This window comes from Dendroctonus ponderosae, unplaced genomic scaffold (assembly GCF_020466585.1).
Source record: "Dendroctonus ponderosae isolate FM_Combo_2020 unplaced genomic scaffold, Dpon_F_20191213v2 Dpon_F_20191213_3, whole genome shotgun sequence".
In the NCBI taxonomy this organism is placed as follows: Eukaryota; Metazoa; Arthropoda; class Insecta; order Coleoptera; family Curculionidae; genus Dendroctonus; species Dendroctonus ponderosae.
In genome coordinates this window covers 17,304,508-17,316,874 of record NW_026018508.1, presented here as the reverse complement: position 1 = coordinate 17,316,874, position 12,367 = coordinate 17,304,508, and the positions used below count along the sequence as shown (strand labels likewise).

Genomic DNA, 12,367 nt, shown 5'->3' with positions numbered 1-12,367 from the left:
GACCACATAAGTTACGCTACGTTCGTGAATAATCGCATGTTTCTCGGGAAAATGTACTAATCTGTTCAAGGCGACAACAAATTTTTCCTGTAAATTCGATTTTCCTCTGCTATTGTAGTAACCAACTAATCACATAGTTAGAGAAAATACTCAAGTGCTAAGTAATACAGGAGCTACGTTCCTAATTGGCATAAAAAATGCCCTTTATGGTTGGAAATTGCCTCACACCTGGACTCACCAATAGAAAAATTTATCGATAAAATGAGTTTACATGTCGCTAATCTGACTAGAAGTTTAAATATTGTAAAATAAGTTGGCCTTCAACTAGTGCTTTCTGTCAAGCCCTCACAGGAAGCTGATAAAAGCTCTAAGCAGAATACTTATCAACAAAGCCAATATATAATATTTAAATGGCTACAGCTTATATAATAAAGGAAGACATTGTAAAGACACGAATGTTGCTATTGTTGTGAACTTGGATTGGGCCTTTAAGTGGGCATTGCGTGAAAACCATTTAAATGCCGTTTAAATGCTAATTGAGCCTGCGACCTTTTAAACCATTGAAAAAAGCCTCACTGGCAGCAGCTAAAAATATGGTTCTTTATCACCCAAGGAATGGAGCTGTTGAGTTTACCTGGATAAATGGCACAGTGGTTCTGCTGCATCAACAAACACTTTGCCACCTTGCTGGGCAAATAATGACGCGGATTTTCGGTAGAGAATCCCTGTAGTTTCACTGACAAACACTTAAAATCATTCGAAACACCATCACTTTTCTCTGTAGTTAACAAAACAAACACCAGACACTAAAAACACTATGGCGAACCGCACTAACAATATTCGTGGACGTTGGAAACAGTGAAATTCGAGCTGGAACACCTTGAAATCGATTCGAATTGTGCGAGATTAATTGTTCAAAATACTACTCAGACATGGGCCTCTATACTCTATAAATTTTCTAGGAAAATGATATTTAATTTCTAGTGTGGACTTTTTCCGATGAAGGCGCAATTGTCAACAACAGCTGATTTACATTAGCTGTCAGCCAACTCAAAGCCACTGCTGCGTTCGATAATTTAGACAAAATGGCGGGAATTTCTTTGCATTTGAATATTTATACAGGGGGTCCCATTTTAACACTAGTTTTATTTAAAAAAAAATATATTGATGCCCGATGGCTTGATTTCCAAGCGCTATTCAGATTTTTCAATATTTTATATAAAAATATTTTTTTCCCAGTAAAAAATCTAAAATGTTACTAACTAGTCTGTTTGATGCCCAACATTACCTATCAAAAATGTAAAAAATGGCTTACCGAATCATTGTCATCGAGGCTAAAATCCCAAGAAGGTGCTGGTGAAGTTCCCCGGCGTTCACTTTCAGGGGGCACCGTAGGGGGATCATCCAAAGGATGAGGGGGATCATCCAAAGCATGATCTTCAGGGATACTCGCGAAGGGTCCGCGATGTCGAGGCACTGGGGATCCACAGGGTTGCAGCGGCAAATGATCCCCCGGGCCCCCATAGGCCCCATCTGGCTGAACTACCGTCACATTGAAGCGGCGACTTTGTGCTGAGCCACTGCCTGCAAAAGAATAAAAGACTTTTACCAGAGAAAAGGGAATTATTTGTGTGTTGGTAACATTTTTTTCATTTTAACTTGTTACTTACTTGATCGCGGCCTTCGCCACTTGTTCTGCTTGGACGACGTTTTGGCGGTTTTAGACCATCATCACAATCGCACAATAAATAAAATACCGCTTACCGGGCCGGGCGTTTTACTCACGTCACGCATATCACTATGTAGTGCGGGGATATCTATAGGAGATCGTCGCTGTAATACATTTGAAACTACAAATTAAAACTGGTCATAACGATTAACTAACAAACAAAATGAAACATTCAGGACTGGAAACACTTGCCCGCTTGACCGTATATGTATATCGAGAAGGAGAATTAAAAAACCATGGAATTCAGATAAAAGTGGATACTTTATGAATATCTGCCTATCCTTTCAACACAAATATGTATATGTATAAACCCGTTTAAGTCCGATAAATATTATCGGGTTTTGTTTAATTTATGGCCAATTTATAAAATATTTCGAATTTTCTAGTAAATCAACAGTAAAAAGTTTGGCACTGTAAGTGCAAAAATTTTCGCAAAATTTGCTTGCTTCTGCTGTTTTTAAAATAGGAATAATGCCTCCAATACAAAGTTGGCGGAAGACATCTAAAAATATTGTCGACTAAAAATAGGATTGTGCAAAACGAATGATATAGAAATAGATCCGTTATAGGCCGGCACAGCTATATAGAGGCAAATGATAATTTAATTACTGTTCACATGGCTGAAGAAATTAATAATTTAATTAGTTTTTAGTGCGCTTTGAAATTGAATACCCTATAAATTATTTAGTGGGGAAACTGATGTGGGGCTTACTAGTAAAATAAAGTTAATTTTAAAAAACCCAGATACTTGGTAGGTGCAATAAAAACTCAGCATTTATCTTAACTGCGGTCAAAATCCAATTATTGATCACGTCTAAAACTGAAAGTTTAACGCAAAATTGTTGTATAAGTTCCTAGCGCTGAAACAGTAAATGTTTGCAGCACTTGCAAAACTTGGCGTAGAATCATGTGATGTAGAAACAGGAAAAACATACACCTATTTTTAACTAGCGTCATAAAACAATAATTTTTTTGCATATTTTGGTGGGAAATTTCAGAATTTGCGGGTTTACGCAACTGCGTTATATGTACCTATATTTAATTCTGGTCATCATCAGTTAGTTGATTTTACCTAAACATTCTTACTATAATTTTTTGCTCGAACCTGTTCTTTTGTCCACTTTCTGGGGTTATATGTGGGTCAAAACAAGGAAAATCGAAAAATTAGTGGGAAAACAGGGAAAAGCGGAACCGAAACACTCGCCAATTCACATGTTTTACTGTTTGGGGTCTTGCTCAACCCAATGTACCGAACAGTTTGGAAAACTGCCGATAATTTCTCTTTTGGGTTTTCTAACCGGGAAAACCCAGTTGCCGCTTTTCCTGCCCGCTTTTCTTCCCAATTTAATTTCTTTTATTCAAAACCATTTTGCTCTTTTCAAGACTTTAATTCAACATCGATGACTATGATGCGAATTCAATCGACTAGGCAAACAGTTTTAGAAAACGTACATCAGATACATCGCATTTGATTTTCCACTTGAAAACGCAAATTTGCTTAGGAAAATTGGAAAATTTCAAGAAAATGGCAGCACTGCCGACTATTTCCATGCATCGCCCCTTGTGGTGGGTCAGAAAACTAGGTTTTGGTGCCTGAAAGACTGAAACACCAGATCCACAGCTCTGCCTGAAAATTGATTTGGAAGCGTTCTGGCTACGTTCTCAAACTCGCATTTCCACCATTGTCTTTTACCTAGCTGTGTTCCCGATTTGTGCAAAAGTAGTTTTCTGAAAAAACTGGAACTGGAAAAAATTGGAACTGAAGAAACTTGGATATATTGAGGATTTAAATTTAGCAAGCCGTTTCACACCGCTGCACTTTAAATATTGGGAAAAAATGAACTTTTGCTGATAGGAGCATGTGGCTGAATACATACAAAAGTAAAAAACAACACAGTAGGTATATAAAAAACGCATAAATAAGTAATACAAAAAAATCCATCAAAAAAATACCAATCAAAAATAGGTAAAGTAGAAAATTAATTGAGGTTTCAAGAACAAAAACAAAATTAGCTAATGAAATACATTATTCATATGACGAAATCGCTGCTATTGTTTTTCGTTGCAACATTAAAATAAAATAATAAAAATGATTACTTATTTATCTTTCCCTCCTATACTTACACTCTAAAATCATAAGTGGCAACATTGATCACATCTGGCAACAGTTACCCCCGTGTCATTGACCCCATACCAAAATGTGTATTTCCATATAAAAACTTCCTTATCCGCCTGAATTTAACACTAACTGCATAACGTAATGTTGGCCCTTTAGGAAAAGGCAACATGTTTGCTGTTCCATTCAGTTTTTGAATGAAAACTGTTAATAAAATCTGTCCACTCTCTGACATCGTCTGCCGCCTTCTCCAGGAAGCTCAGACTGACCTGCACTGACGTTCAACGAAAAAAAGTCAAGCACATTTAATTTTTGCACTGTTCATCGCTCTAGATAAGCTAGATTTGCTCACATACGTTCTATAAAAAAACCCGAAAATTTTACATACGGAAAAACCCTTCTCTGCACGTTGAAAAGCAAGTATTTTGCAACCCAGCGAGCTTTAAATTCATTTTTGGACGCCCTCGTAGCAAATGTCAGTTCGAAGTCTTTGGACTTCGCAACATAACTTAACCTAAAGTGCCTTCTTCTTCTTCTGCCTAAAGTATAAACATAAACAGTAAATAAAAGTATTAATATATTTAACGAAAATGTAGGACATTCTTTGTATGTCACAGTTCGCGATGGTTAGCATAAACAGGTCGTTTCTATTCGGAATCGGTTTTGCCTCGCTAACTTGGGTAATCTCTCTATATTTGTACCTGCAGCTCACTAAAAGTGCTGAAAATGTCCCCCAAAAAGCAATATCAAGTGACTTAACGAATCTCAAAAATGGAACTTCCAACTTCAAGAAACCTTACACAAGAAGCCAATTTAATTCCAATGACCTGCTGGAGAAACTCATGCCAGTTGACCGAAGTGATCGCAATTCCAGCAGTGCATTGGAGCAAGGTAATTCAGTCACTTTGAGTATGAATTATGGGCTGACCTTAATTTGTTTCAGAGCTGTTTGATTTGGGATTAGTCAGGAACAGCCAGGAGCAAGAATGGCGAGATGAAGGCTTCAAGAATCACGCCTTTAATGTGCTTATAAGCAAGAAACTTAGCTATTTCCGGGATATTCCTGACACCAGAAACGCTCTGTGAGTGATTTATTAAATTCTCGACTAATTTTTGCAAGAATTGCCAAAATTCAACAGATGCAAGAACTTGACTTATCCAACGGATCTTCCTAAAGCCAGCATCATCATTTGCTTCTACAACGAAGAAAAGCACACTCTTCTCAGATCGATTGCCTCAATTTCAAGTAGAACGCCTGAGAATCTCCTATATGAAATTGTGCTGGTAGATGATTACAGTGATAATGAAGATCTGCAGGGTCTTCAGCAATACCTAAAAAGCAGCAGTTTTATCACGGTTAAGCTTTTTAGAACTGAGAAAAGAGAAGGCCTCATTCGAGCTAGAATTTTTGGAGCCAGGCAAGCAAAAGGAGAGGCAAGTAGAAGGGTTTCTAACAGCAGCCAAGTGATTTATAAAAATTTAAGGTTTTGATATACCTGGATAGCCATATAGAGGTAAACCAAGGCTGGATTCAACCGCTTCTAGCGGCTATAAAAAAGGATAAGACAAACGTAGTGATGCCCATCATTGATATAATCAATCCGGATACTTTTGTGTACAGTTCCAGCCCTCTGGTTAGGGGTGGGTTCAACTGGGGGCTGCATTTTAAATGGGATAATTTACCTAAAGGTAGTCAGTCATAAGCTGATTCTTTAAATTTATATGAACACTTGTTGGCCATTTTTAGGCACTTTGGACAAACCCGAGGACTTTGTCAAGCCTATCAAATCCCCAACAATGGCAGGCGGTTTGTTCGCAATTGATCGCCAATATTTCATTGATCTGGGCGAGTATGACTCTGGAATGAATATATGGGGTGGCGAGAATCTGGAAATCTCATTTAGAGTGAGATTTAAGCACTGTCTGGTTTTGTACTGTCCATAATAACGTGATTCTAGATCTGGATGTGCGGCGGCTCGTTGCACTTGATTCCTTGCAGCAGAGTAGGGCACATTTTTAGGCACAGGCGTCCGTATGCAGCTCCTGATGGGCAGGATACTATGCTATATAATTCCCTCAGGGTGGCTAACGTGTGGATGGACGAATATAAGGTTTGCGGAGGGCAACACTGTACCTTTTCTACTCCTTCTGAACCTGATTTTTTCAGCAATACTTCCTAAGTCAAAACAAGCAAGCGGCGGGTATAGACTTCGGAAATGTTTCCTCCAGAATCCAGTTGCGCAAGGAGTTAAAATGCCACGATTTCGACTGGTACATAAAAAACGTCTACCCAGAGCTATCGTTGCCATCCGATGATCAGGAGCGGCTCAGACGAAAATGGTCGGCTTTGGAGCACGATAAGTTCCAGCCCTGGCATTCAAGGAAGCGCAACTATATTGCGGAATTCCAAATCAAGTACTTCTAGCCAACACAGCAGCGTCATTGAATTGAGTTTATGAGTTTTTCCAGGCTCTCTAACACCTCTCTATGCATTCAAACGCCCAAAGACATCAAGACGAAAGGCAGCGTTCTAGTCTTACGGCCTTGTGCCAGGAACAAAAAGCAGTTGTGGTACCAGACGGATAAGAACGAGCTGGTTTTAGCTCAGCTTTTGTGCTTGCAGGCTTCCAAGCCCCATCCAATTCTCTACAAGTGCCATGAATTGGGCGCTGATCAAGAGTGGAAGCACAAAGGAGGGGTAATTTAATTGATGCGTTTTTTTTTTAATTTTCGTAAATTTGGATGATTCTAGAACAATTCCCCGATCTATAACTTGGGGGCTGGAACGTGTCTTGGCGTGGACAAAGCTAAAGTCGACGCCACCGTGCAAATGAAACTGTGCGTTGGTTTGGAGTTGAATACTTGGGACTTGGTATATCGGTAGTTTTCTACGATCTGATTAACTAATGTGATAAGACTGCGGATTTAGACAAAAGTAAGTTCAAAGTTGAAAATACTCTAGCACTTTTTGCTACACGTTTTTTATTTTACATATGATTTTATTTTGTTACATTTACTCGGTTTTTGTTTAAATATCACGTCACACCAGCGAAGCTATTGGCAGTTTTTCACCAGTTCTTCCAATAAACTCTCATACTCTTTTTGGTACTGAATTTTATTGCCCGATGCTGTACTGGCCGATGGCGCTCTTCCAATGTACCTGTAAACATTCCTTTGTTGCAAAATCCCGGGGTTGAAATCATGAACTTACAGGATATCTCGTTCGCCTTTCAGGGCAGTTTCAAATCGGGGGTTTACGTAGGTCCAACAGCCGGAGTTTTTATGCTCCTCCTGGCCCCAGGCGATTTGGGCCTTGTGGTATTTTTTCGCTTCTTGTTGTACCAGGTCGTAAGGGAACGGGCAAATCTGGAATTAGGCAAAACGCGAAAAACTTTACAAGAACTTGGGATAATATACGAGATTAAACCTGCTCGACTCGCGCTATAGCAATTTTGTCCTCGATTTTTTTCTCTTTGGCTTCCTTCATGAAGTCATAGTAGACTTTCCCGCTGCAAAACACCAGCTTTTTCACATTGTCCGCATTTTCGCTTGCTGGACCCGTAGCAGGGATAATCCTTTTAAATTCCGTGCCTAAAACCAAAGCACAAAAAAAAGTTGCAGTCCCCATACCTCCTTGATTTGGACGTTTTACCGTCGATCATCTCATCAAATTTGCTCCTGGCTTCTGGATGTCTCAGCAAGCTCTTTGGGGTGCAGATGAGTAGCGGTTTCCTGAAAATCGACCCCTTTTAAGCCTAAGCTGGCTCACTTTCTCTTTGCCACCTGAATGGTAACTTTATCTGCCTCCTAAGCACATGGAACAAGTTAGCTGGAGTGGTGCAATTGGCGATAATCCAGTTGATGTCCCTGAGCTGCCTCACCACGTAGTCTGGGTCGTCTGGAGGCAGAAAATCGGGATCGTCCGAACTCAGCTGCAAAAACCGCTCAACTCTGGTGCTGGAATGCTCCGGCCCCTGACCTGAACAACCCCATTAGTAGCAATCGAACCGAAATGGGTGGGAAATGAATACCTTCCAATCCATGAGGAAGTAAAACGACCAATCCACACTGCCGCACCCACTTCCATTGTCCACTGGCGACCATGCAGTCGAAAATCGGTTGCGCGTTGTTGGCAAAGTCCCCAAATTGCGCCTCCCATATCACCAAGCTGCCTGGATTGGCCATGGAGTATCCATGCTCAAATCCCAATATTCCATATTCCGATATCGGGCTATTGCATATACTATACGGGGCTTGGTTCGGATGAAGGTCCTTTAAGTATCTGGAAATCGCGGGGTTTTTACCAGTTTTGGTGATTTAGGGGATGAGTACGTGTATTTGGTGTTGGCCTTGCTTTGGTGATGGACCGTGTGATGGCGATGGGAGAAGGTGCCCCTTTGCACATCTTGTCCAGACAGTCGCACGTGAGTGCCTTCTTGTAACAGGCTGCCGATTGCCAATGCTTCCCCAATTGCCCAGTCTGCTGTGTGGTTTTTCACCATTTCTTGCCTCATGTGCATGACTCTCATTAGGGCTTCAACATTTTTCTATTAGACCGCATTTTTCGTATATTGAGCAAGTCACCTTTATGTAATTCAAAGTCCTCAGACGGAAGATGGGCGAATTTGTTGGCAATGTGGTCCAAAGCTTCCAGACTAACCCCGGTAGGCATGCATTTGAGTGGAGTTTGTTTTTTGAAAAACCCTGGCCAAGGACAGTCGATCCAGTCGGCGAAACGCATTGAGGTGAGTTTTGCGGCTTTCCCAAACTCCTCCTCCAGGATTTTGTCCGTTTGGTCCTTGAATTCCTTCACTTCCGCTTCGGATACCACGCCTATGGGATGGAAGAGGTCATGTGGGTATTTTTTTGGTCAGAGCTTTTGAGTTGCCTTGTTTGATGGCTGCTGCTGAGTATTTTTCGAAAATATTGGGCATTTTCTTGATCTTTTGGTACATGAACGGCTGAGTGAACATCGGCTCATCGGCTTCATTGTGGCCATGCCTCCTGTACCCGATCAGATCAATAACCACATCTTTGTGGAATTTTGATCGGAACTCGGCTGCCACTTTGGCCACGTAGGCTGCGCTTTCCGGATCGTCGGCATTTACGTGGAAAATTGGAGCGCCTACCACTTTTCCCACCTCTAACCAAAAGCGCATCTTATTAACCCCAGCGGTTTACACTTTCGAGCAATTTACCAGTGGAATACAAAGACGATCGCGAAAACTCGGGATCGGTAGTAAAACCCACTTGATTGTTGACCACAAAGTGAATGGTTCCGCCGTTGTGGTAGTCGGACAGATTGGCAAAGTTGATGGTTTCATATACGATTCCTTCTCCGCAAATCGCCGCATCGCCATGCATCACAATGGTAATCACCTGAAGAGTTTCGGGGGATCTAGTTGGATTTTGGGTTTAAATAGTTCGATTTTTAACCTTCTTTCCTTCGGGGTCGTTGCGGTAAAACTGCTCAGCTCGCGCCCTTCCGGCGCAAACAGGGTTGACCATCTCCAAGTGTGAAGGGTTGGCTACTAGGACGGTTGTGAAAGGTTTTTTGGATGCTGGTAGCTCCCTAAAAAGTGTTGAGCCCTTAACTCTATAAGAACTTTGAACAAAAACACAAAATGTAACAAAAAGGGAACTGCATCAGATTTAGATACTAAACCAAAATTAGGGTGTCGAGTTTTAAATTGTTGGTACTTAAAGATTATTTTGCAGCAAATAGCACCGCAAAATCTCGCTTTCGTGCATAAATCCTTGGATTGGGAATAGCGAATTTCAAAAGCGTGTAAGTGATTTTAAAGGAAATTTAAATACCGTCCAGGATATTTTCGTATTGAAACTGCGTATTATCAAGAGTAACCTAACCCAAAGGAGCGCAAAAAAAGAATTCTCTCTTGAAGCGGAGATACACTCATTAGTGAATGTTATCAAATGCTCCCTCCTTAAAAGGGCGGGCGCAATATTTTAATCACCCTGTATACGTACTGCCTCACCTGTTGTTGTAGACTCCCAAGTGATACTTTACATCTCCAGCTCCCTCATCCTCAGCTTGCAAACCGCGAAATTGGGAGAAAATTATATTCAGGGGCTTTTGGCATACATTAGCTATAACATTCAAGCGCCCCCGATGAGCCATTCCTAAGAAAAACAGTGTGAATATCGTGTGAAAGTGCAGGCTATTTTTTCCGGTATTCAACTCTTCAGCTCTTAAGATTTGAAGGGAAAACAACGTTTTTTTCACGCTCTCAATGCTATACAGTACCAATTATAGCCATTTCCGCATCCCTCTTGGCGCATTCATCAATGATGGTCTTGATGCATGGAATCAGCACTTCGCAGCCCTCCAGGCCGAATCGTTTCTCCGACGACCATTTCTTTTGTAAAAATGCCTCAAACCTACAAAAGGTCTCCGATTTTCGGCTGCTTGTTCGAGCCACGGTTACTCACAAAACTGCTTTGGCCAGCCGAGTTAGTAACAAGCGTTTTTCGGGTTTCTTCAGCTCGGTAACGCCTGGAACCTCGAATCGTTCCCGAATCCAACTGCACTGTTCTGGATCATTGATGTGCATGTATTCCAGCCCAACGTGACGACAGTAGGTCAGTTCTAGTCTTTTAATGATTTCCTTCAAAGACAGTGTCTGGCCGTCGCTCCCTCCGATCATTGTGGAAGAGGGAAGCTTGAATGAGGTTTCCCACATGGAGGGTTCTACAAGTTGTTCAGTTAACAAAGTGCAAAGTGAAGAAGACTATGTCAATGAGCGATTTTCCTCACCGAGTTTGTGCTGGTTAATTACTTCCGGAGGAGGTTTCCCTAGTTGCTCAGATATTGTTGAGGTTTTGTCCTCAATCTCAAACATAGGTTCCAGAGGGTTTAATCGGGCAGCCAGATGACCGCGCATCTGAAGAACATGTTTTGCATGTAAGGTGGGAGGAAATCATTAAATTTTTTACCTGGTAGTTGCGGATTATGGCCTGGACGGTCAGGTGCTCTTGAATGGTCTGGGGCGTAGCTGCAGTAGCAGCAGCTGCAGTAGGAGCTGAAGCAGGAGCTCCAGCGGCAGCTTTAGAGGAGCTGAGATAGCCCAAAGTGCTTGGAAGCGCGAAACTTGGCGGTCTCATATATCCAGTTTCTCCTGATTGGGAATGACGGAAATAGGCATCCCAAGACTAGAATTTAAACCCTTGAGAAGCATCCAGCGTTTTTTCAAATCACTCTTTATAAGAAAAGTGTGATGCTTTTGAGACTGCTTTCGGTCAATATGTAAAAAGTACTGACATTGATAGCAATACAAACAGAAAATGCTGAAAACTCGACCAAAGAGAAAGTCGATGAGAATCATGTATAAATCAACATGCGTCGAAGTGCAAATAGACGGAAATAGAGAATTAGAACACAGTAAGTGGGGAAATGGTTGCAGTTTTTGCATCTAAAGCGAAATTTGATTACCACATTTAGGTGTAATTTTAGATCAAAATTTCATGTTTTACTCCACCTTTGACTCATTTCTGCCCCACTGGATAGAGTCGTAAATCGCGCTTTAAGAAGTAAGGCACCGCTTGAGAAGTATTGGGAGTTTTTACAAAAAGCTCTACATTTTAGGAAAGTTATAGTTTTTCGCGGTTTTTGATATTGCAAAATCGACCCAAACGTGGTGTCAAATTTTCAATGAATTTTAAGATCCATTAAAGCTATTTTTTTTTATATATAAAATTTGAATATCACACAAGAACGAAAAGAAGTGCAAGAACACGATTAGACCCAGCTTTTATGTTTTACGGTAGTGGCCGTTTTTGCCCATTTTTCAAGAGTAAATTGAGCTAAAGCGCTAATGCATACACCACTGGATAAGCACTAATTGGCGTTTTTACCAACTGATTAAAAATTAGGTCGCAAGAAACGTAGAGAAATCAAATGAATTATAGAGCAAGTAAGGAAAAAATCCACGGCTAAAAGTCAACAAAGGAAAATTTTGAAGAAAGCCGCAACGAATATGCAAAATTATGCTGAAATAATGCAAAGTAGATACTTTTGCTAAAAGCCATCAATTGTCTTAAGGATCAAGTAAAAATTAAGATTCAGTAGAATAGAAAAATGACAAATACAAATTGTTATTATCATGACTCCCCCATTCAATTCTCTATCCAACGATACCGAAACGAATTCTGAGGCTCGAATGGTTCTTGAGAAACTTCGGAAAAAGCAGCGTCATGTCATGTCAAGTGGATTTTGCAACTCAAAAAAAAAACACGCAAATCTGAAACTTCTTGAATTCAAGCCTTTTTTGAGAAAACTGCCAACATTTCCCCATCCATGGTTCACTTTCCAAAAAGGCCATTTATTTCTGTCTAGAATGATGTATGAGCGTTCTTGCTCATTTTGCCTCCGAGAAATGAGCAAAAATGGGACGGAAAACATGAAATTTTGCAATAATCTTACGCCACCCCTGCACAAAACGACGATCATTTTTCTAATTTCATAGATAACAGAAGACTGTATTTTTTCTACATAACCCCCCCCC

The 12,367-nt window shown here is 40.7% G+C and overlaps 3 protein-coding genes across 4 annotated transcripts in view; 1 reads left to right on the top strand and 2 right to left on the bottom strand.

Moving 5' to 3' along the window:
* Positions 1-1,035, bottom strand: part of LOC109539842 (5'-AMP-activated protein kinase subunit gamma-2) — a 45,019-nt gene extending 43,984 nt beyond the window's left edge. Inside the window, exon 1 of one of the 2 annotated variants that reach the window (XM_019907880.2) lies at positions 635-1,035. The gene's annotated coding sequence lies outside the window, so the exon portion shown is untranslated. The remainder of the gene's footprint in view (positions 1-634) is intronic. The other variant, XM_019907879.2, reaches the window with a different exon arrangement.
* Positions 1,036-4,301: 3,266 nt separating this feature from the next.
* Positions 4,302-6,946, top strand: LOC109539874 (polypeptide N-acetylgalactosaminyltransferase 35A). Its single transcript, XM_019907938.2, has 9 exons — positions 4,302-4,736; positions 4,789-4,927; positions 4,985-5,279; positions 5,330-5,534; positions 5,593-5,750; positions 5,804-5,956; positions 6,013-6,260; positions 6,315-6,543; positions 6,598-6,946. Exons 1-9 carry the CDS (start codon positions 4,454-4,456, stop codon positions 6,727-6,729), a joined length of 1,842 nt encoding a protein of 613 aa, XP_019763497.2. The 5' UTR covers positions 4,302-4,453; the 3' UTR covers positions 6,730-6,946.
* The window catches only part of LOC109539873 (2-oxoglutarate dehydrogenase complex component E1), a 6,022-nt gene continuing 465 nt past the window's right edge, over positions 6,811-12,367 (bottom strand). The window contains exons 2-17 of the mRNA XM_019907937.2: positions 10,800-11,015; positions 10,621-10,747; positions 10,296-10,554; positions 10,111-10,244; positions 9,842-9,986; positions 9,282-9,417; positions 9,044-9,224; positions 8,734-8,988; positions 8,430-8,678; positions 8,178-8,379; positions 7,877-8,127; positions 7,629-7,824; positions 7,498-7,577; positions 7,273-7,436; positions 7,057-7,211; positions 6,811-7,005 (exon numbers count right to left, since the gene is read on the bottom strand). Coding sequence (XP_019763496.2) covers positions 6,900-7,005; positions 7,057-7,211; positions 7,273-7,436; positions 7,498-7,577; positions 7,629-7,824; positions 7,877-8,127; positions 8,178-8,379; positions 8,430-8,678; positions 8,734-8,988; positions 9,044-9,224; positions 9,282-9,417; positions 9,842-9,986; positions 10,111-10,244; positions 10,296-10,554; positions 10,621-10,747; positions 10,800-11,015 — 2,856 coding nt within the window. The 3' untranslated portion in view covers positions 6,811-6,899. The remainder of the gene's footprint in view (positions 7,006-7,056; positions 7,212-7,272; positions 7,437-7,497; positions 7,578-7,628; positions 7,825-7,876; positions 8,128-8,177; positions 8,380-8,429; positions 8,679-8,733; positions 8,989-9,043; positions 9,225-9,281; positions 9,418-9,841; positions 9,987-10,110; positions 10,245-10,295; positions 10,555-10,620; positions 10,748-10,799; positions 11,016-12,367) is intronic.

What these genes read in the sequence shown, in the direction of transcription:
- LOC109539874 (XM_019907938.2), top strand. Translation starts at nt 4,454, where the DNA reads ATGTCACAGTTCGCGATGGTTAGCATAAACAGGTCGTTTCTATTCGGA. An exon ending in CCAGGCAAGCAAAAGGAGAG is followed by an intron (nt 5,280 to 5,329) that starts GCAAGTAGAAGG and finishes TAAAAATTTAAG; the next exon opens with GTTTTGATATACCTGGATAG. An exon ending in AGTGGAAGCACAAAGGAGGG is followed by an intron (nt 6,544 to 6,597) that starts GTAATTTAATTG and finishes GGATGATTCTAG; the next exon opens with AACAATTCCCCGATCTATAA.